A 23,452-nucleotide genomic window follows, 5' to 3' on the forward strand; every position below is an offset into this window, starting at 1 on the left:
TACTTTTAATATTATATTTTAATTATTGGTTATTCATATTATTCTTTTAGTATCAAGATGTGGTGGGCGGATAATGACAAAGAAGTTTAGTATATTGGATCAAGTGAAGAATTAAAGGACCACACTATGCTATTTAGGTGAATTCGTCCAAGAACATTTACAGTTCAAGTTCCAATAGGTTTCTTGTGCCTTAAGGACCAGCTTCTCCACTCCCCCACACGTCACCTTATATTATTCTTCTGAGGGCCAAGTCCCAATCACACACACACAAGTACAGTATCGTTCCCTGTTGAATTTGCCTTAATCATTGCTGCATTCGAAACCTTTTGGGTTGGTGATAGTCTTTTTGGTTTCTCTCTCTCGTGCCTATATAAGAGGGGTTGCAGTGAAGCAAAGTTGCAGCAAAGAAGACCAACCCGAAGTAAGGTATCTCAGAGAGAGAGAGAGAGAGAGAGAGAGAGATTGTTTTCCTTTCCAAGGAAGAACAAACACCTAGAGCTAAAAGCACCAGTATAAGCTCTTGGTCTGATTCATAGTTCTTCTCATAAACAATCTTGTCCCCTCTTCTTCTCTCCTTTCCTTCTTTTCTTTTATGATTGTCGAGGGTGTAGCTGCAAAGGAGCACCATGGGAGGCACCTTAGATTTCCTCTCCAGCTTGCTCGGCGGCGGCCACAGGTACAATAAGAGGAAGCAGTTTCAGACTGTGGAGCTCAGGGTCAGGATGGACTGCGAGGGCTGCGAGCTAAAAGTTAGGAATGCACTTTCTACCATGAAAGGTTCGACCTTCTCCACCTGTACTAGTCGTCCGTCGAGCCATTGTTATACCAACTCCTGATCTACTTCACTTCCACTGGGTGATCTCCACAGGGGTTCGATCGGTGGACATCAGCAGAAAGCAGTACAAGGTGACTGTGACAGGCTATGTGGAGCCACACAAGGTGGTGAAGAGGGTCAAGTCCACGGGGAAGAAGGCTGAGATCTGGCCGTATGTTCCTTATAACGTCGTTGCTCGCCCGTATGCTGCTCAAACCTACGACAAGAAGGCACCTGCGGGGTACGTAAGGAACGTGGAGGCGATCAGAGTCTCCAGCCAAGTCGTCAAACCGGAGGACGAGCTTGCCGCCTTGTTCAGTGATGACAACCCAAATGCCTGCTCCATAATGTGACTCTACCAGTCTCAACTCTGCTTTGCGGAAGAGTTACTGCAGTGTAAGGAATTCACATAATAGATCATATTTATGTAGCAGTTCGATACCCAGGAAATCTTCATTGGAAGTAGTAGTGATTATGTTTTCTAATAATAAAGAAATAAAAAAAGAAAACATGTGATGATAAAAATTAAAAAAACTACCGGAGTCACTGTAGCTCCTTATCAAATCAAAATCAAAGACTCCATAAATTAGATTGGCCTGACATCAATACGTTTAAACAGCTTATAGTCAACGCTAAGAGGTTGACCTCCATAGAAGATCCTATACTCAATAGAGCCGAGCAATAACCTGAGGCACCAAAGGAGCTGATCCTAAAAGAGTTGACAAACTTATCCTGAGAACTCTAATCAGATGTCATCATGAAATGAGAAATTTTATGATAAATGGTAGTATCAAAATGTACTTTTCAGGGCTGGGCATAAGTAGATGTAATATATTAAAAGACGCATCTCCATGAGACTTCACCGGGAGCCTATAACAATCCTCACGTATGGATGAGGATGGCTGTTCTGCTGTGACAAGGAATTAAATGGTCATAGAATATTATGCCGCCATCACAGCAATTTAGTTGGTTATAGAATACTATGTCGCACACTTTGTAGTGCTAACAAGAGGAGCAAGGCATGTGCTGAATAAGCAATTGAGTAACGTATATTTTGTTAGAGGATAGGCCTTCAATAAAGTTAAATAGCTTAATATAACAGGACAATAGGGAAAACCACAAGCAAAAGTACATCTAAGCGGATCAATTTATCATATATTTTTTAATATTTTTCACTTAACCAAACAACCGATTAAATATATCAATACCGTAGCTTTAGCTTGTCATCGTTCACCACTTAATCTTCTCCTAGACATCAAACAAGAAAACAAACTGCTAAGAAGAGGAGCAGACAGAAAACCCCCAAGAATGACTGACTAGTTTTTTTTAAAAGATGATCCAAGAAAACCAACCACCAATGCCGCAGCAACAGCAGCCACTCAGAGAGAATAATTTCGACAGCAAATATTTTCAAAGACATAACCATTGATGAATCAAAGCCACAGCATCTTACCATCCTGCTCAGGTGTCGTGTAACTTTATTTTTTCCTAACATTGGAATTCTTTTTCTGTTCTCTTTCTTAGATTTCAGCAGGATCTACATGGCATCAAACACTTGGATCTGTGATCAGATAAAATGATCGTTTTTATAAAACATGTAGAAACCATAGAGCAACCGTAATAATCTGGCATTCATAAGCAGCCATAATACATGACACATATTGAATCACATCAAGAAGAAAATATGGAACACTAGGAGAAAAAAATATAACATTTCCAGGTTCAGCTTAAAATACAGGAGTGATAGGAGATCAAGTCACCGAGACATTACTTTCTATAAGCATGAAGCAGCACTAGGATGCTAAAAGCAAGAAGTTGAATTGTAGCTCGCTCACACATTTGTATCTGACTGGAAAATGTGCATCATAAGATGTTACAAGAACCTCGATAATTATAAAAATAAGCAGTCTTCGCCAAAGCTAGAATTTAGAACTCATGCGCCTTTCCAATGCTCTAATGGGAGCCATGGTCTCAGCAAGTCTGCTTCCAAGAAATTCTCAACCTAACCAATACATTTAAGCAAAATACTTTACTCAGAGAGCAAAAATGCCAGTTCCTATTGCAACCAACATAACTGGAAACTTTTTAACAAATGCTGGATAGGAAAAGGAGATTCTTAACCAGAAATCCTCCAAATAATAGGGGGAAAGAAGAAACAAGCACCTTTCATCTATATCAAAATTCAATTACATCCAGTTACACAAATGTGGAGTTTCCGGCAGCTGGAAGTGAAACAACTTTTCCCACTGCCACTGTTTTCCCTGTAAAAGCAGCTTACAAAGTAAACGACTGCCACAAGCTCGATTCACATAATCAGTAGCTAGTAGCTGTCATTTTACCTTCAGTTCGAAGCGTGAATCTCCCAAGCTGGGCGAAATCAGAAAAATTCTCGATGCATATCAAGTTATTCACCTGAAAATCATTCATAGTTAGAACTGTGGAAATGCATATGGTTGTCATCCTATTTTCGGTATTAAAAGGACTTGGACCTGAATGCGGCACACAACAACAGCACCATTCTTAACAAAAAGAGGTTTTCGTTTTGGCTTCCTCTTTTTGGGATCAGTATCCTTCTTTTTCTTTGTATCAATTTCTTCTATAAGTTCTACAATTTCACATTCCTCAACAATTGCATGGATGTGCAATACGGCCTTGTAGCCAGCAGTAAAGATAGCCTGACAAAATCAAGGTTGGTTTTGTTTTCTGAATAAGCCCAATAGCGACAGCCATCCAAAAGGGAAACACTTACATTGTCCAGCAACTCGAGAATCTGCAATTGAGCTTTAAATTCAAATACTGCACCTACTGGATTTGCTGCATGACATTATTTTGAAAAATCAGCAGTATTAGTATTGTCGATCTTCTGATTCAAGCAAATTAAAAATGAAAATATCCTTCAGTCAGATATACAAAAAACAGTGATGTCAGTAAGCCACATTAAACCCAATTCTTGCTGTGAGTGTGCTTTGATGTTTTGTGGGCTAACAGGTGTACGGATATCAATTCACAAGTGACCTACATTTCTGTTTTGGTTGTACTTCGATTTGGATTTTATTGGATCAACATTTAGAAAGCAATTTTAGTGTGTGGGGCTATGGTTAACCGGTGGTATGCTGCTAAATATTTTAAACATTAGGTACTTTGAGAATAGATTAAAAAAACCTTTAATAACTCATCTTGTCTTTGGTAAGCAGAAAGACTAATTAAGGCTTCTACTTTTCTCCAAAGTTCTGTTTCCAAGAAAATAAAGATCCTCAAATTGTAAGAATACAATTCATCGAATTCCAGTACAGATATAACCATAGTTAGCATATGATAACAAGAACGAGGATGAAGAATAATCTTCTACATCGAAGGAATCCAAGAGGACAAAAATAGACTTCAAGAAGTGTCCTTGTGCATGATCCAGTTTTCTGGTCCCAGGTCTACCAAAAAGACAATGCAAGCGAGATGTCCTAGAGAAAGAAATGAGAAATACATAAACCAACTAAAGCAGCAGCAAGTCCAACATCACGAATTTGTTTTCCTTCACACCTCAAGTATCCTTGGCAAGTGATACATGAAAATAATAGCAACAGGACCAAACCTATGCTTTACCACTTTGAAGGCGTGTTTATTAATTAAAATGATTTCAGTTCTAAAGTTCCAAGGCATTTAAGTCACTGATTCTGTTCGGTCAGAAGAAAGGTCCATGATACCGAGGGTATCTAGGGTCTAAATTGAACTGCAGCTAGAAAGAGTAGATCAACATAAAAACTGTTTAGCAAAGGGTTAAACTAGCATACTTTGACAGGCCAGTGTTAAATATCACCATTAAGGCGAGCATAGAGGAAAAGAACGATCACAGGTGGAACTCGGGTTCATGGAGGAATAAGATGAGTTAACTCAAGGGAGAGAAGGCTGAGATTAAAACAGTGTGGAGAATTCAGAACTCCAATTTCAAATCACCCCCTGAGCTTGTGAAACTACCCAGTAAGTGGCTCGGAGGATATCAGGCCTACATAGCATCGGTGCACTAGACTATAGAGAATTTGTGAGGCTTGCATGAAGCAGGAAGTAGCCTAAATATCTTGGAGATCACTTGCTCCATTTGTTGAACAACCAACAAAACCAATACTGATTGAGATTCTGACAGATCCACTCCAATAAATCAAGAGAATGGACAGACAAATGTTCAAATGGATCCATTTGATGCAGAAACTTTACCTCTAAAACATAACAGGACACTAAGAGAATCCAACGAACAACTAAAGGGTGATACCCTCATGGAAAGACACTGAAAAAAAAAGAAACAGAAGAAGTTAGGTGATGAGAAAGAAGAAGAGAGAGAAGGGAAGAAAAACAAAAAGAGAGACAAAGGTAAGAAAAGAAACGAATATAACTCACCCTAAATGCTTCAGAAGAAAACATGGAAGGGTAGGCCTTCCTTGGCAGTGAAGGGACATAATGAAATAAAGAAAAGAAAGGAGAGAAGATAAACAAGGGATGGGGAGGGGAAAGAAAATACAAGGGTAAAAGAAAGAAATCAATGCAAATACTCCATGCATATACAACTCCCGAATGCTTCAACTTCGACACACTAAAATAACATCACCAAAATCTAGAACCCACCACTGTACTACACAACTCACCTCAAGCTACTTTAAAAGGAACCTTTCACAAAGTTTAGGTACTCTAGGCCATGGTATGCAATTTCGAATAGTACCGCCCGATACGGGCGGTACGTAATGGTTCGACGACATATCGGTACGCGGATCACCTGCTACCGGACAGAACGTGCTACAGTAAGAGGAAGAAATATTTAAAACTACTCGGTACGCCCTGGTGTACCACTTGGTATGCCCTGGTGTACTGCTCGGTACGCCCTAGTGTATCGAGCGGTACATGATACCATACCGTACCGAGCCAACCTCGAAACACCGGTACGGTACGATATTGCATACCTTGCTCTAGGCAATCATAGAAGAAAAAGACTAGTTTCAAGTATCTAGTTAAGAATCCCAAGTATGCTTAATAGTTAATACAAACATCAAATGCAACGTAGTTTTAAGTTGTGAATGCCATTTGCCCGTGCATTTAAGTCATAAGAAATGGAGCTAACAACTCCATGTGTACATAAACCTGCATATACAAATAGACAGGTATATTTTGATAGGAAATTAGTTCTCATCCTAGTATAACCAGACTCGATAATCAATATCCCCTATCGACCTAAGACTTAATTCCCAGCACAACTTGAAATCCAGTTTAACTGATGGCCCTAAGTCAACAAAACACAAATTCATAGTTGAACCCCCAACATTATGCTGAGTGTACGAAGCTAGGTATCTTTAGTGGTCGCAGCAATTGCAACTTTATATAAAATGATGATAACAACATATAGGAAAAACCTAAATAGTACCAAAAATACAGCTCAGTACATACAGTATTCAGGAGACATTACAGAAAAGTTAGACAGTAATTTTCTTTTTATCACTAACAATATATTTTTCTTTTCAAACTCAGTCTGAACAGCCTAGATGCTGAACTGCAGGGTTCATATTTTCAGCATGCACACATCAGGAGTGACAGGTAAACAACCCGAAAAACTACATAAAACAAGCAATTGTACTTGATGTTGCATTACTTTCTTCTTATTTTCTCTCCGTACTTCTGCATGTATCTTGTGTCATTTAGGTATTTCCCCACAGGTTTACCTTGATTTTGTTCCCTCCTAGAAGATGTCACAACATATATGCCTCACAAATTAAATCTTACATTCATCTATATGAATACCTTACCGGGTGCTTCTGCCCTCTTCAAAATGACTATATTGATTAATGCATGCCCATCCTGTTCTGCTCAAACATGTTTTGGCTTGTAAAAAAAAACACAATAATATCAAACACAGATATGAGAAGTAATTTCACATATCCTGCAGCCACCTCAAGTGTATTTTGTTTAATTTAGTATATATGGTGTTGGGAATCTCACTCACAAATATTGCAACCATTCACTTGTCTATGTTAACCTATGAAAGTTGAAATAGTTGGTCAAGAATTGAATGCATGCTCATCTTTGAAGTGCTAATCAAGCAATTAAGCTAAATAAAATTACAAAGACTACCAATCCCAAAGTAGTGATACATACCGACACTTGAAAGGACAAAACCAGCCAAGATGTCCTCTTCTTCAATGCCTGATAATCTTACCCTGACATTCTCGCCAGGACCAGCGCGTTTTACTTTATTTTCATCGCAATATATAGCAAGAACTTTGACACTGGCCTATACAACAGCATATAAGAAAATTTAGTTACTCCAAGTTCACTAACTGCAACTTGAAAATGGTACTTTTAGGCGGCTTGTAACAAAGAAACACATTATACCTTGTTAGGCATAACCAACAAACTATCGCCTTCCCGGATACTTCCGGACTCCACTTTTCCCATCACTACAATTCCCATGTCCTTGTATTTATCAATAATTGGCAGTCTGCATATCAAAAATACTCAAATTTTACACGTCGAATATAGGGTACCAAAATTTCACAAAATGAAGGAAAAGAAGAAGAAAGGATTGTTTACACCCACATGAAAAAGAAGTGAGACCAAAACTATGTGAAATAGAAGACAAATATAAGACAGTTAAAAGGATGAAGTGGTTAAGGATATACATACATACATATATACACACATATACATACATACATATATATACATATAAACATACATATATATATAAAGCACCATCATAGTTTTTCTTTTTCCTTTTGAAGATCCAAATTCTGGAAGTAATCAGAAATGCAAAGTGTCGAAGTTCATTGGAGACATCAAGTCATGGTTTATAAAAGGCAGTAATTTTTGCAAACCTGAAAGGTCCATTAGGATCACGGGGTGGAACTTCAACAGAATTGAAAACTTCAAACAGGCACGGACCGTCCCACCAACCACAGATGCTTTTCTCAACTCTGGTCTTCATGTTGCTACCCACCAACCCAGATATAGGAAGGAATTGAACATCTGAATAAGGAGCATTAGCAACATAGAAATTTAATTAAGGTCTATTAAGTGAAGGCATCAGTAATTTTCTCAAATAATCAACAAGTTGCATCCTGCAACTGACATTGTTCAGCAAGGTTTCCATTCCAACCTTCTAACTTAATACCCAGGTCTCCCTAGTTGACTTGCAGATTTTAGAAGATATCAATCAATTGCAAAATATCAGAGCAATCCAATAAAACATAAAGAACTATATTCATGATAAGCACAAACTAAGCAAATTAATACAAATGAAATCGTAACTCTTATTTTTTCATAAATATGTCTTAGACTTCATTAATACATGCTTGGTCAGTTCCACATTGTATCATAACCTACATTTCCACTGACAAAACCAAACACAACAAAATTGGAAGGCTTGCAGATGTCAACAGTTTCCAATAATGCGTCAGGCATGCCCAAACCTCAGGTCTGGCAAGGTATGGCTTTTGTGGTGATTAAATTCATGTATTATAAAATTTGTTAACTATATATTTATGATGTATGGGCAATACATGTGTCGTCTAATTGTATCATAACCTACATTTCCACTGACAAAACCAAACACAACAAAATTGGAAGGCTTGCAGATGTCAACAGTTTCCAATAATGCATCAGGCATGCCCAAACCTCAGGTCTGCTTGGTACATTTCCATGTTTAGTGCTGTGACAATGGCACCTTACACGTTCATGTCAGTCACATGTCCAATCATGCCCCAAGTTTACCTATTTTCTAATTTAGCATAATAATCATTTTGGTAGTTATGCTGCACCACTAGCAAGGTATGGCTTTTGTGGTGATTAAATTCATGTATTATAAAATCTGTTAACTATATATTTATGATGTATGGGCAATACATGCGTCGTCTAATTTTATGTACTTTTGGAAGTTCTTTATCAAACTAGGATACTGGGATCAGTTATCATTCATGGCCAACAAAATCAGTTCCAGTAAAAACATTGTTGATACAAGGAACTCTTGTCTAGCCCAATCTCAACTATCATCTCTCATCTCCTCAAATTCATCAACTGTCTTCGCATTGCCCTTCTCTTTCCACTTATAGTCTGCTGGATGAACTACTGCTATGTTATTTTAAATGGCATCAGTTGAATAATGTTACTTTGTCATTATAAACACACTATTACTGATCTCACATCAGGAATTCAGAGCTCATGATGATTAGAATTAAGTGGAGAAGTATCACCATCCTCGAATTACAAGCCAGCTGAGTGCAATCAGTGGCTTTTCACTTGCTATTCTGTAGGAATGATTGAGACTGATCGGTTGTTCAACGGGCCATGAATCTAAATCAGATAGCACGGTTCCAAGTGAGGTCCATGCCAGTCTGGCTTACACTTAAAAAGAGATTTACGAAATATACACATAGTTCCAGCTTAATTTAAAAAGTTGCAAACTTGACACGAGAACTTTTAATATTAAGATATGCAAAAAATCTAATTCTAAGTGAAAATTAAGTAATAAACATGTTGGTAGAATTCAAATTTACTCTGACTGGAAAAAAACCAAATAAATCATGAAAGAATATTTAAAGAAGACCAGGTGAAAAAAATAGTATTATCAACCTTTTAAGAAGATCAAATGCAAGAAAAAAAAAAGAGTGATGATGTAATTCTGGTCTTTTGAAGCTTAAAACAACTCATGAAAGTAGAGAATATTTGAAAAATATTCTCACGAGTCCACTGGCAACAACCATTGGCATGAGTCTAATCATATTTCATCAAAATGCATAGAGCATAATTTCATGAAAGGGTAGGGGGTTTATCAGAGAAAATTACTGTAAGAAAGGCACAGTCTACAAGATTACACCTAATCATTTGCAAATGTATATATAATTTTTTTTATTTTATCAATTCTAGAAATCTCATACATGCATGTCAACACTCTCAACTCAACTATCCTAACTTTTTGTATATATTCTTTTTTCCAATTGTCCGATACTTTAATCCTTTTTTTTCGAAAACACTTTAATCCATTTTAAGAGCTACATTATGATCGAACAAAGCTCCCAATATCCCTCTCCACTTTAATCACTCTGTTTTTACTCTCTAGACAATGTTTTCATCAATCCATCCTTTCTGCTGTAAAACAGATCCATACTTGTAAAGAATCCATAATAATTTATACAGGATTTAGGACATAGCTATTGGCAAACTAATTCTCCAGAAAAATTAAACAAGATGTGATGAAACAAACAAAACCGACCCAGTCTTGTACCAACTCTCTTTGTTGTTCCATTTACAGTTGATACTTAGTTCAGCCAATTCACAAGACAGAAATGTCCATAAACCAGATGCTCAAGATGCCTCAAAGAGGAAGCCAAATGAACATAAAATAGTACCCAAAAACATTAAACATGCAATACAAAAGTTCGTTTATGTTACCTTTCTTTACATTGTAACCAGAAGACCGTAAAAAGGGAACCATCTTAGATTCGATCTCATCAAATCTGAAGCATAATAAACCAACAACAACATTTTACAATTTTAAAGGTAAAGCTCATTTGGACTGCAGCAAAATGTTATAAACAATAAATTGACCTTTCTTTTGACCATCCCACAGTAGGATCATCCATTTTGTTGACAACAACAATCAACTTAACAACACCCAATGTTTTCGCAAGTAGCACATGTTCACGGGTCTGCCCACCTTTTTCAAATCCAGTTTCAAACTCTCCCTTTCGAGCAGATATGACCTATTACCCAGAAAAAGGCCAAAGTATAGGACTCATAAAATTTAAAACTTCACACATGCTAAATAAATATGTTCATATACAAACTTACCAAGACGCCAATATCAGCTTGAGATGCACCACTGATCATGTTGGGCACATAGCTTTTATGACCCTGCAATAAAATTTGAACCTTGTGAATTGGCTACATAAGCAGTGAATTATACAATTATTCTAAAAGAGAATACATGAGTACTCAGAAAATGTCAAGAGGAGAGCCACAGCATGTTTCAAAACAAATGAGTATGAAAGTGAAAAACAGGCCCAATCAAGTAAAAGCATGCATAAACCATACCACAAATAATAGAAATGCTTGGGGACTGAACCGTCAAATAACAATAGCATTTGAAAATCAAGTTAAATGGACATTTCTGGTTTAACAACAAATTTTTTGGTAACTATATTTCCCTTTTTATCTCATTAGACTCCACAAGGGTACAAATCATAAGATGTCCTTCAATAGATACATTATTTATGAAAGAATAAGGCAACAGGAAAGTGAATTTTCTAAATAAAAGGAATTACCATGACAGGTTGCATTTCTTTTTCTTTTCATCTTAATTTAGCCAAATAATAGATAGCAGCATTTCCCTCGAGGAATATATCATGTATAGGAGAAAATGCCAACAGGCAACAAAATCTTCTAACTTTTCAATGCATTTCCATCTTTTTGAGATTCTAGTCAACATGTGTGTCACAACATCGTTGAATGAGAATGCAATAATTTGCATTATCAATAAATTTTAAGATTTTCAATCAAAAGACAGTCATGCACTTTCAGCAAGGTTTTTCATATTATAACCACTTAAAATTAGCTTGTGTTCAAAATTTGGTGTACAACTAATTCAACATGTCAATAATTGTTGATAAAATGTATACCAGCAAAACTATTTCTTTTACTCTGGAAAGAAACCATCATAAAGATAAAAGTTGTGAAAACAAAAAATATAAAGAGAACAAGATTTCTTCGAAAGCACATGTCAAAGAAACCAAAAACAAAGAAAATAAAAGAGGAAAGCTTCTGGCTAAAACAAATTGATTTCAGGTTTGCAGTGCAACAAAAAACCATAGGACTACAAGTGTAACAACTCACAAAATAAGAAAAAAGATTACTCAAACATGTACAAGAGAAGTTACCGGGGCATCTAAAATTGTGAATCTTGTACTTTCTGTCTCAAAGTGAGCTCTGCCAACTTCCACAGTTATTCCCTATAGACCATATGAAACAAGAAAAGGCAGAACAGCTCACTAATCAAATGATTTTCCAAGCAAAAAAGAAATGATTAATCATCTATATGTGATAGTATCTCCTTTACAGGGTCACCATTTCTAATATATCACAAACTATAATTTATAAAATTATTTATCCACATAGTTTGTCATTTCTTATTCACAAACCATTAACACCAGAGAAACCAAAGTCCTAAAGCATAGAAGAACTGAACTTAATAAATAGTGACAGATGATACACAAATCCAATAAGTACAATGGTAGAGAAATAAAGTCTTGGAATAGATTGAAAGTGAGCCAGATATGAGAATGCAGGTAATAATCAAACCTTTGTCCGCTCTTCCTCGTTTGTGTCCATAATGTAGGCCATGTACCTACAAGATCACGCAACAGGCCTTGTAATAAATCATTATTTCAGAATGATTCAATTGAATGCAGCTTGCAGACCGTAATACAGTGGAAAGTTAATTAGTTCCACATGGTAAACAGAAAAGAAAAGGTTGGACTAGTTATACTAGGTGTTGGCTCATAACCTATAAGGTTAAATTTTTAACTGTACCAGTGTCTTATTACCATTTAATGCATGCACCATTGCTGGTTCAGTGTTCACTCCCATAAAGAGTTGTGCTAGCAAATCTGGCATCATAGCCCATATTTAGGTTCAGGCTTCGTGGATGTCATGCAGGTCAACTTCTTGCATGGTCATAGCTAAACTAGTGCATGGTTAAATAAAAAATGGCATAGTCAACCAATGGATTAAGGGGTGTGGTTATGGGTTTCAGTAAACTCTCACATGAACAATAGATTATTAGGATATCACAAAGTTGATTGGTACAAGGAAAAAATATATATAGTTGATTGCTCCCACATGGTTAAGGAATAAAAATACAAGGAGTTCCAAAAAGGTTCAATCATGTCATTTTGGCAAAACATTACCCACAAAAGGTCTCCAAATAGTTGAATTAATAGCCAAACTCACCATTCTGCTTCCGTATTTTTGTATTTTAAAAGTTGTGCAAAATGAAACATCTAATAATTTTAGAAATGGGAAAATTAGATATTTTCAAGTGTGGTAATGTGAAATCTATATATTAATGAGCTTCTCTCATATAAAATGCTGTAATACTTGAAAAGATACGAGGTAGCAATTCATAGCTATTCTAAGGATTGGGTTATTGATACAGAATGCAGAGAAGACACGAAAGGAATTAGTAACTACTAGATTTTAAATACCTAACAACTTCTAAGTAATTGAACATTGTTGATAAAAGCATAGATTATCTTCTACTTATAAAAGGAATTCAAATGACAAAGAATAAAAGCAAAGCCTGTAGCAATCACTATAGGTAAAATGTTTTAGCTAAACTCAACACCTGAAATTCAGCTTCAGCTGAAACTGACAAATTTAGTTCAAATATTTTGAACCTAACACCTTTTGTTATTACTAAAAACACAAAGAGGAATGAAGTTTGTGGGTTAAGAGAATACTTTTACGATACAATGAAATCCACAAAGGAAATAGTTTTATATTTATCAATCAAGGAAAGCATATTTTAATATGGACCTAAGGCTTGCATAAAATAACAGAAGACTCCATATTTATTATGAACAGTACTATATAAAGAGGTGCAAAAAATATTTTTTGAAATTGTACTAGAGAACCTATGGTAGAACACTTATGTGCATAGGGGCCGTTGTATTTGTTAAAGTTTCTGACCCAAAATTGATCAAACCAACAACATGACAAAACATAGCTTGATCTTAAAAATATGTGGTTTTCTAAAATGGTCTAAATTGTGCCAGTCATGATCCTTTTTGAGAAGAAAAAATAATTTTGGAGGTATACGTAAATGAAAATGAAGGAACAATACTTGAAGAGATTTCAAAGAGAACTAATCCAGAATACTTAAGCCACGGGATCTAGTTCAACAATATCAAGAATTGGCCTCCTGTCAAATGAACTAAGAAGGCCCGACATGCCACCTGCTCAAGGGCTACATGATCCTTGCAACTCTACGCAGCAGATATGCACAACTGGACTACCTCATGCTAGCACTCCTACCTAGCCCCTACACACTGCTACCACTAAGTTGCTTCACAGTGAAACATTGACTGAGCTAAGCGGACAGACACCACTGCCCCTACCCTGCTGAGTCTCAAGTTCGATGTTCTCATGGCCTCCTTGTGTGCACACTGAGATTTTAGGGATGCAAGAACCAAGGCTGCAAGCTTGGAATCTTCATCAACATCAATCCGCTGACTCTCATACTCATCATAAACAATTAGCTCAACTGTCCAAGTATTCATGTCCTTATGTTGCGCTTTTTACTACAACATTAGAGCTTTTCGAGATGAAAGCTTGTCTGATCTGCTATAACACCTTTGTGCATCTGACAACATCAAAATATCCACCAGCCAAATAGTGTTTGAGACAGGTTATTCCTCCACCCAAACCAATGTTGTTTAGTGTAAGAATTACCATAATGGTGGTTATCCAAGCGACAGTAATGATATCACGCCAAATTGGCACTCTATTGCTTTCCAAACTTAGATCTGCATGTATTTAGGCTATATCATTAAGGATCTAAGACAATCCACACAGATGCATGTCGGATCCACACAAATCCGCAAAGATTTTCGTAAGCTGCAAACAAATCCACAATATTTTTGTTCAGAATCATTCAAAAGTATATATAACATTCCTCTGTAAACTCGACAAGAACCCTAAAACTTAGATCTAGATCCATAAAATGATGACATTATAGAGAAAGAATAACAAGAATACAACTCCATTTAAAATAAACTGAATAATTTCATATTTGAGATTTGGATTTCCTTATTTCAAACAAAATGAGATGATTTATTGAGAATGAACCTTCAATTGCCTATGATAGTCCTCGAATTTGAGAAAAATCAAGTTTGGGAGAGAGTTTTTGGTGCCGAAATGGGAGAAGAAAGATTTGAACTTGAGAGGTGAAGGAATGAGAGGAAGAGGGCTCAGTGGGTCTTTTTATTTGGGACAGGTTCACGCTGGATGTTTCAATCCAGTTAGACCAACAAATATTGCATTGGCATTTGAATCATTCATCTATCCAATATTCTTAATTTTTCACTGCTACTCCCTTGTTTTTTCTTTCCCAATTCTTCTTCCCACAAGGAGACATAATACTCATGATGGATTAGCAAATTCAACATGCTTTAAGAAAAAAAATCTACATGGTTTCTTTCTCCACATAATATTCAGTTTAAATTATCTATTATTGGTTTAAGAAAATACATAAGCAAAGAAGATCGTGGTTGTTTCAAGAACTAGCATCTCCCTATTTTTGCTTCTATTTCTCCTAGTTCCTCACCACTTCTCCATGGGCTAACTAGCAACCTCCATATAGTATGATACATATGCAAGATCCTACTCTGATTCCCTTCCCACCAAGGAGAGAAAAATACTCGGGGTGGACCAGCAAACTTTGCAAGCTTTATTAAAAGATTTTTGTAGCAGCAACAAACATCTTCAAATAAAAATATGAAGTATTGCTTGTTCTTTTACACCAAATTCAGTATAAATTATTTGTTATTACTTCCAATTAATAGTTAAGAAGATTCATTTTGTTGTTTAAAAAGCCAGCATATACTCCATGTCACAGGCATCGAACATAAGATGTAATGCAGCTTAATATTCATTGAAATATTTGGTCTTTATGTCAACCAGCCATGAAATTTTGTGCTCCCATCAGAAATTTCTCTTTGAAAATAATCAATATCTATTACTTAAATGAGTCTAGATATAATTTGGATAACCACTATATTTAGGTTGACTAAGAATATCTGAAACTAAATCAGATGAGAACAAAACAGGAGGAGTGCAACTGAGCACAAATCACGTTTAAAGCTGACTCTTAATAATGGCATCTGATTTGCTCAAGAAAGACCGCCCTCCATAACTGACCTATAATCACTAAGCTATTCAAGAAAAAATGTGAACTCAAAATTCTTGCCTGTTAGGCATCTGAAAAAGAAGATATTTTAGTTTCCTCAAAAATCATGAACAATACAAACACAAATAACGTTCATGACAACACAATGGGATAACCCAGGAAGATAAGAATATTTGTTTACTGTGATTAGTAGTTAATACTGCTTAACTGCACTGGACTACATTTCTTGATGAAGCAGAAGTATATATCTCACGATGTAGAAAATGATGAAATCTATAAACATGTATCCGAATCTATTGTAAAATATGCTGAAACTAGTGACTAGTAGCAATTGTAACAAGCCAACTTCATTTGTACCTAACACTGGGGAAATTATAAGTATATGATATGCAGATTAGAAGATCATTGTATGACCATACAATTATCCAACACCATTTTTCTGATGATTACATAGCAGTTCATTAACTCAGCAGCACCTTAATAAATAAATATCATAAATTTGGATTATAGCACTAGCATACCAGCTTTCTCGGCTTTTATCCTTAGCTTCCTTTTCATATTTCTGAATTGTTCGGTCGTCAACCTGACCACTCAGAAAAAGTATCTGTCCCCCAATTGTAGACTTCCCAGCATCTGCATCCATTAATATACAATATGAAGAAAGAAATTGTAAACAATTACTAGGTTTCAACTATATCTAGCTGAATAGGTCAGGAACATTATGCAGCAAATTTTGAACTAGATAAACCCAAATATACATCACCCTTTTTGAATGGCATTGATATATCAACAAGTTTAACAGGTTTCCAAGAAATACAATGAACAAAGAACATGTGAAAATTCGCCGATGAAGGATGCTGCCCAATTAGGACCAGGCCTTGAACAGGGGCTAAAGTGAAGCCAATTGCTGCTGGAAATGTATCATCAGCTGTTTGTTGCTGTCCTGGACCTATCTCAACCTAGAATGTTTATAGGCCTGATCAGTCAGTTGATAGTATGGTTCTTGGAATGTGTGGCAGCATCATGCTGCTGGTGTCAATATTAGAGGCCCAGTAATATCTGACATAAGACCAGTAAACCCTCTTTTGGCTTCCAAAAATTTTATCAATGGTTTGCTGCTGTTCTAGTATTTCAACATTGTTGGCAGAGAACTTCTGCACGCCAAAAGATAACAAAAAAGATTTCACAAGGTTTAGAAATCAATAGATGCTAATCAGTTAAGCTGTAGCATTGTCATCCTCATTAAGTTGAGTGTTGCATCCTCCATACTCAAAAGGTCATTACAATACTTTTGGAGGTACTTGTTGGTTATGACACCAAAAAAAAAGAGAGAAACCAAATCCACACCTCTCATTATAGTGGAGTGGATGACAACATCAAATTCCTTACACAGACAAAGGTACCTTAATACACTTCCCTTGACACTTGAGATTCTCTACTACTCACAATGACCTTGAACATGCAGACAGATTCCGTCTTTATTCTGAGCTTCTTAGTCATACCCATGACTATAAAACAATAAGTTGATGAGCCCATGTCTCCCAAAACCAAACTAGATGTCTTTTTAATGGAAGAAGTAAACCTCATAGCTTTTGGCTTTTATGCCACTCCATATACAACAAATATAAATATCTCTGATTCAAAGTTAGGGACCAACAATGTTGTTCTGTATCTCCAAATTCTTCTCCAGTTGTTCAAGGTCTAGGAAAGCTTACTCTTCATTTGCCATGACTATAAGGTGGGAGATGGTCCCCCACTTCAGGCCAAGAGTACTCTTCTCGTCACAATAAAAGCATACAACTCAAAAGAGACCATGTTGCCAACAAGGGACCAAATGAGAATATTGCTAATAAAACATGCAAGGCCACCAAGGTAACAAGCTGAGCTGGCATCACTCGTCAAACTAAGATGTTAGGGTTAGACTGCAATTGAACCAGTCTAATCTGACTTATAACGGTAGTGAGAGTGAACTGTTGGTCCTCTCCTTCATCACCCTCGCCTCAAGAAAAGCTACAAGGTAGCAGACCCTTCTGCTAAAACCTCTGAATGTAATCTCTCTTATATGCATCCAATGAACTACACAATCAACATATCTTTGTAAATGTAGTGCATCTTGTTGGCTTCTGAAATTCTTTCTGATATTTGAATATATAACCTCTTTGAGTAAGTTCATGCAGTGTGGCACTGTGATTCATCATGCAAGGTGACCAAAATCTTATCGAAAATGCCTAAGAATAAGTCCTCCAATATATACTTGCTCACCTGTAGAAAGTACCATTTGTACCACTGCATGGCTACATCAGAGAGTTAAAAGGTTCTAAACTAACCTTGGAGTCTTCCAAGTGTAACCATGCATCTAAAGAATTGCTTTGCCTAAAAGAAAGAACCAGTCTTGATGTCATTGATAAATGTAGGAAAACTGTTGATCCACCTAGACACACTATTGCTAAGACCCTAGTCCACTGGACCATCGGACTAAGCTAGTAGCTAAAACTAGTGGTGTGCCAACTACCAAAGAAATGTTGTGATTCCTATTTCTCCTGCAACAAAACAATTAGTTGTGACCATTAACTCCCATAGAAAAGAAACTGCTACTAATCATGTCGTTGTTGAATGTTTGGTGGTGCCAAAGATGGTGAACCACATAATAATCATCCAGAAGCATTCATCAGTCATCATCAGGATACACACATTTGATGCACTGACTTGATCACCTCCAGATTGTGATGGAGAATTGCTTAACCATATCTTAACATCATCATGCCTTAAAGCTGTTGCTTGATCAGTAGTACTATCCCAACTCCATGCCTAAAAGAACACCAAATTTATTGATGACAGCATTATTGAGGAGCACACCTTAATGGAGCTTGAGACATGAAACTCTTGCCAGCCACTTCATGTGTAGCACATGGCATGGTTGTCACATTGCACCTAACATCCCTAAAGTTCTTACCCATCATTGTAAAATCCTTGATAGTTGGGGATTTCATTGCTAACTAGCAGAAAACCTTCCAGTTGCTACAGAATTTGTGTGACCATTTAAAATGGCTGTCAAAGCTTCGACAATATACATGTCATTACTAGAAGTCTTTATTAAGTTTTCTCCAATATACAGTCTCTTCAGTGATGGTCACCATCATAAAAGTTCATGAAGGCATTAATTGGACCTTGATCTAATACTGAACTGTCAGCATTTGTTCCCCCCGATTAGGTTTTCTCAAATTCAAAGAGAATAGTCCCCCAAGGACATTGAGCCACAGGGAATAAAGCTGTATTGCTGGAGAATCACAGGACATATCCTTACTACTAACAACATTAGACTAAAAGAACTTGAAGAACAAAAATATTATTAATATTTTTGTTCATAGCAGCTTTCTTGACTCATAAGAGAGAGTAGGAACAGCCATCATTACAGTTGTGAGTCCTTATTGGACTGGGAAGTCCTATTCCAGCTGGGATCAGGCCTTTGACCCCTATTTAGCATCAATATGGTGTCAGCAATACAAAAAGCTTCAGTCCTTGTTTACTCGCCTAGGCCCCTAGGACCATCTGGTCTAGATTGGCATGAAGAAGTGCCTGATGCCCATCTGCATGGGAATATTATGAGAGGGAAACATAAAAGAATACCTGACAAGATTTTCTTTGAATCAATAACAAAAAATTTCCTGGTTCTCAATTTTCCTAGTAAATTATTCAGCGTAGAGAAAAAACAATTTATCAAAAAGATTCATCTAAATTCTAGTTATGTAATTCCATTTAAGTTCCAAAGAATAATTTGCAAAATAAATCACAAAAAATTATGGATCCAATGGACCAACTTAATTAATCCTTAATAGCCCCATGAACTTGTATATCAATACATGATTCTCCAACATCAATTAATTTTTTTTCAGACAAAAAATTGTCAGCTTTATTTTTACAGTTTGCAGAAAAATCATATTATTTTCTAATTTCAAGAGACCAAATTAATCATCAATACGACTACTAATTTTATGAGAAGTATGGAAAAACTAGTTTAGCAATGAAGTCAGTCAGTTTAGATAGCAAGAATGATATGGGTCGATGATCTTTATGAAAACCAGACCAAAAAAGATATGTTGACGCACCGACATGGCCGATGAAGACAACATTTAGGTGCCGTTTCTTGTCTTCCTCCTCATCAAGCTCATCAAGCTCCTCAAGTACCTCAGTTGTAACTGTCTCCTTTTCCTTCACTGAAATTACAATATGAAGCACTGAAATTAAGAAGAGAACATGATGGCAATTAAAAATAGTAGATACAAGAAACTTTGGTTTGAAGCTCATTTTGAAGTTCAGCAAAAAGACCCAGAGATCACTGGTAAAACTAGTACAATTATATCACTATAATAATAGACATAAAAAGAAAGAAAAAAACAGAAAAAAAAATTCATATGATCATGGTTAAAAAATCCAAATTAATTTAAAAATTTTACATTCTTTGATGGACTGCCCCATTTGTATACGGAACATGAATTATTCAATAGCAAACAACTTTTTACCTCTTGCTTCCAGCTGCAAAGATTGAAGGTTTGAATTAATCTCTTCTTTGAGATCTGCGAGTAACAATGAAACCGTGTCTCCATCAGAATAAAATTAGATTAGACAAATATTAAGTAAAGAAAACAATAAGATGAAGGAGATACTACAATAAATGACAAAAGAAATTCCTAAACAAGTTCTCACTTGTTTTATGACTTGCAAAACTTAATGGTTAACATCATCTATCTTAACCCAAATCACAAATAGATAACGGATGTGTGTCCTGCAAAGAAGGGGAAAAAATTTGACTCATTCCTCAACAAACCTTTAACTAGTAATAAAAAAAATTCCTATAAATGGCAAAAAAATATCCCTGAACAATTTCTCGCTTGTTCTATGCCTTTCATAACTTAACACATATCATTACGACAAATAGATAACAGACACATGTCCCACAATGAGGGGGGCAAAAATATAATTCATTTCTCGGCCATTCATTAACTAGGGATAAAAATATTTTTATATGAATATAGTTGTATATATTTAATTTTCTAAGCTCAGTATTATTTAAATAACTACTCTCTTATATTCTATACAATTGATTGCAAATTATGGTCTTTAAATAGTAGATAATGTTATTTTATAGGGAAAGAATCGAGGACTGAGTTTGTACGATAACAGGATACACTTGGAGGTTTCTATATAAAAGAGTCCTTAGACAGTATGTATTTAAACAGATATGAATCTCATAATTTAGGGTCAAAGTATAATTTGCTTGATCCGTTGCAGGCTTGATAGTGGGTTGTGACCTTTGGCTTGATAGTTGGTTGTGACATTGGGCTGCCCAAACGTTTACAGCCTCTTTACATCTTTTTCTCTGTCATCTATTCTCATTCTTCTATAGCTATGCAGCACAGTCCAAAATGGCCTACAACGAGAAGAAGGCACGAGTCTCCTTCTGTATGGTACATGGCAGACACACCTTAACTGTGTCCAATAGTGGCCAATAAGTCACATGGTGCAAACTTTTCAATATCAAAACTGATACTGCAAACGAATAAATAAACCACCTTCTCTTTTATTTTAGAAATTACTAGACTTTTAAATACCATTTAAAAGCCAGGGGAAAAATCAACTATGATCACATAATCAAATTACTCTTAACATGGCATATTAAAACTCAACTGTAGACACATAAAGCAATCCTTTATTCAAGGATCAGTTCTTTTTAATCTCATCGAATTAAATAACCCAAGAACTAGGATTATTGATCAATGAAATGTTAAACTTATGAAGTTAGTACAAGAATAAGGATGAAAATCATACAAAATAGGAACCGAATACCTTGATGGATATGTTCGACCATAAACAAATTATTCAAACTAGATTCAATTTCAACCCAGTATACACCTTCCATCCATATCATTGAGTAAAAACATCTAATGTTATCAAAATAAGACATTATTACTATTCATCTGTTCAACAAATTCTGTTTCCCATACTTGATATGATTTCGGTTTTGCTATCAATACTATAGTTACTAAACACTTCCTTTACTCCATCAAATTAGTCTCAAAACTAATTGTGGCTAATCCATATTACCTTGGCAACCATTAATATTGATTGTTGCATCACAAGAACCGAGAGTATAATACAAACTATAGCTTAACAATATAAAGCAAACAGATGCTAAATAGAAGGTATAGCAAGCCCAAGTTTCCCATAGCATTGGAAAGAAAACAAATGGAAGAGATAGATTATTGATCATTATATGGTGTCAACTAGGTAAGTCCATTGACCCACTAGAATATGAATGTCCATTCTTTTTGTGGATTTAAGGACAATTAAGCTTAATATTAGCTAACGTGGTGTAGCAATGAGCTACAACAGAACCTAACTGACAATTCTCTACTAAGAAAAGAAAAAAGTTCAAGCTGTTATTTCTAGTAACACAAAGCAAGGTAATCAAGTAAGAAAAATAAGCCAGGTAGAAAACGAGTTCGTGTAACCATGAATCTGTTTTTACTTCCAAAACACGTGATTCGTAATCCTATATACTACAAGACGGACGGTAATCAACAACTGATGTCAGACTCCCCAAATAAGAGATCGATTGTACACCGGAAAATTTTCAACGACTTGTTGGACTTAAATCGCAATATCAAATTTAATCAAAGAATATCTTGCACCAAGGTAACGTGATTAAAAAATTAAAAATCAGGAAAAAATCTACAAATCCGGCAGAGCAGGAATTCCATTAGGCCACCGAGAAAACGGCAGAGTAAAGTCCATCTTATGGAAAATCATCAGATCTAAACAGATCTCAACATACGAAGCAGATCCATCCGCATCCAAGGGACAGGAATCTAACCTTGTGACGGCGGATCGTCGGTCTTGTCAGCCACAGCCGGGGGCCGGTCCTCTTCGATCGGTTCGTCGTCCTCCTTGCTCCAATCGTCGGCCACAGCGGGCGGTTGTGACACGACCTCCGGCCTCGATTCTTCCTCCATCTTTCGCAGCGAAGTCGAACGAGTACCTTCGATCTCGCTCCGACCACTAGGGTTTCTGGGTCGTGTGAGGAAGAAATGCGGCGGCGCTGGGGCACGTTAAACACTAAGGTCGGCTCCCTCGGGATTAAGTTGGCCGCCGTGCTCCATAAGATATTAAACCCTGCACGTGCATAGCACCTGAGATATTACAACTTGCTGGCGTTCAAGTGCCGCTGAGAATGAAAACTCTGTAAATAAAATTCCCCCAAGAAATATCTCCTATCAACCTATTTCTTTTAGATGGACTAAGATTTGGGTCATAGGAATAAATTCTAGAATTCACATAAAAAATAAATTTTATAAAATATAAATATATGAGAGTGATTTTAAAAAAAAATCACTTCGATGCAAATTATATACATATTTCATTTCTTGACGTTATATACAATAAAAAAGTTATAAGAATTTGTATCATGATCCTTTTATAATATTTTTTCTATTTAGATACAATGTTTTCTGTATATGAACCAAAATAGTGTAATAATGTTTCAAAACACCAAAGTTGACTTTTTATGACTTGTTTTAAATATTTCAATGCAAATCATGTTCGTATCTATTTGTTGACATTATGAGCAATATATATATATATATATATATATATATATATATATATATATATATATATATATATATATATATATATATATATATATATAT

General features: G+C 36.0%; 2 protein-coding genes across 2 annotated transcripts; one reads left to right on the forward strand and one right to left on the reverse strand.

Annotated features, from left to right (window-relative positions):
• The first annotated feature begins 387 nt into the window (after positions 1 to 387).
• Positions 388 to 1,282, forward strand: LOC135636757 (heavy metal-associated isoprenylated plant protein 23-like). The gene is made up of 2 exons (XM_065148771.1): positions 388 to 777; positions 869 to 1,282. Exons 1-2 carry the CDS (start codon positions 627 to 629, stop codon positions 1,165 to 1,167), a joined length of 450 nt encoding a protein of 149 aa, XP_065004843.1. The 5' UTR covers positions 388 to 626; the 3' UTR covers positions 1,168 to 1,282.
• A 1,193-nt stretch (positions 1,283 to 2,475) lies between these two features.
• Positions 2,476 to 22,891, reverse strand: LOC135618565 (uncharacterized). The gene is made up of 17 exons (XM_065119533.1): positions 22,618 to 22,891; positions 20,267 to 20,320; positions 19,853 to 19,960; positions 16,268 to 16,379; positions 12,140 to 12,185; positions 11,719 to 11,790; positions 10,634 to 10,696; positions 10,391 to 10,545; positions 10,235 to 10,299; positions 7,663 to 7,813; positions 7,181 to 7,286; positions 6,944 to 7,079; positions 3,564 to 3,628; positions 3,304 to 3,489; positions 3,154 to 3,226; positions 2,978 to 3,075; positions 2,476 to 2,816 (listed from the first exon to the last, which is right to left on the reverse strand). The coding sequence occupies exons 1-16, from the start codon at positions 22,754 to 22,756 to the stop codon at positions 3,011 to 3,013; spliced, it is 1,596 nt and encodes a 531-aa protein (XP_064975605.1). The 5' UTR covers positions 22,757 to 22,891; the 3' UTR covers positions 2,476 to 2,816; positions 2,978 to 3,010.
• Between the last annotated feature and the right edge of the window lie 561 nt (positions 22,892 to 23,452).

This window comes from Musa acuminata, chromosome BXJ1-3 (genome assembly GCF_036884655.1).
Source record: "Musa acuminata AAA Group cultivar baxijiao chromosome BXJ1-3, Cavendish_Baxijiao_AAA, whole genome shotgun sequence".
Lineage (NCBI taxonomy): Eukaryota > Viridiplantae > Streptophyta > Magnoliopsida > Zingiberales > Musaceae > Musa > Musa acuminata.

Bases quoted from the DNA above. Each gene is read 5' to 3' on its own strand.
- LOC135636757 (XM_065148771.1), top strand. From the start codon at position 627: ATGGGAGGCACCTTAGATTTCCTCTCCAGCTTGCTCGGCGGCGGCCAC. The intron at 778-868 runs GTTCGACCTTCT...TGATCTCCACAG, and splicing joins TGCACTTTCTACCATGAAAG to GGGTTCGATCGGTGGACATC.
- LOC135618565 (XM_065119533.1), bottom strand. From the start codon at position 22,756: ATGGAGGAAGAATCGAGGCCGGAGGTCGTGTCACAACCGCCCGCTGTG. The intron at 3,629-6,943 runs GTATGTATCACT...AATGTCATGCAG, and splicing joins TTTTGTCCTTTCAAGTGTCG to CAAATCCAGTAGGTGCAGTA. The intron at 3,227-3,303 runs GTCCAAGTCCTT...AATGATTTTCAG, and splicing joins TTGTTGTGTGCCGCATTCAG to GTGAATAACTTGATATGCAT.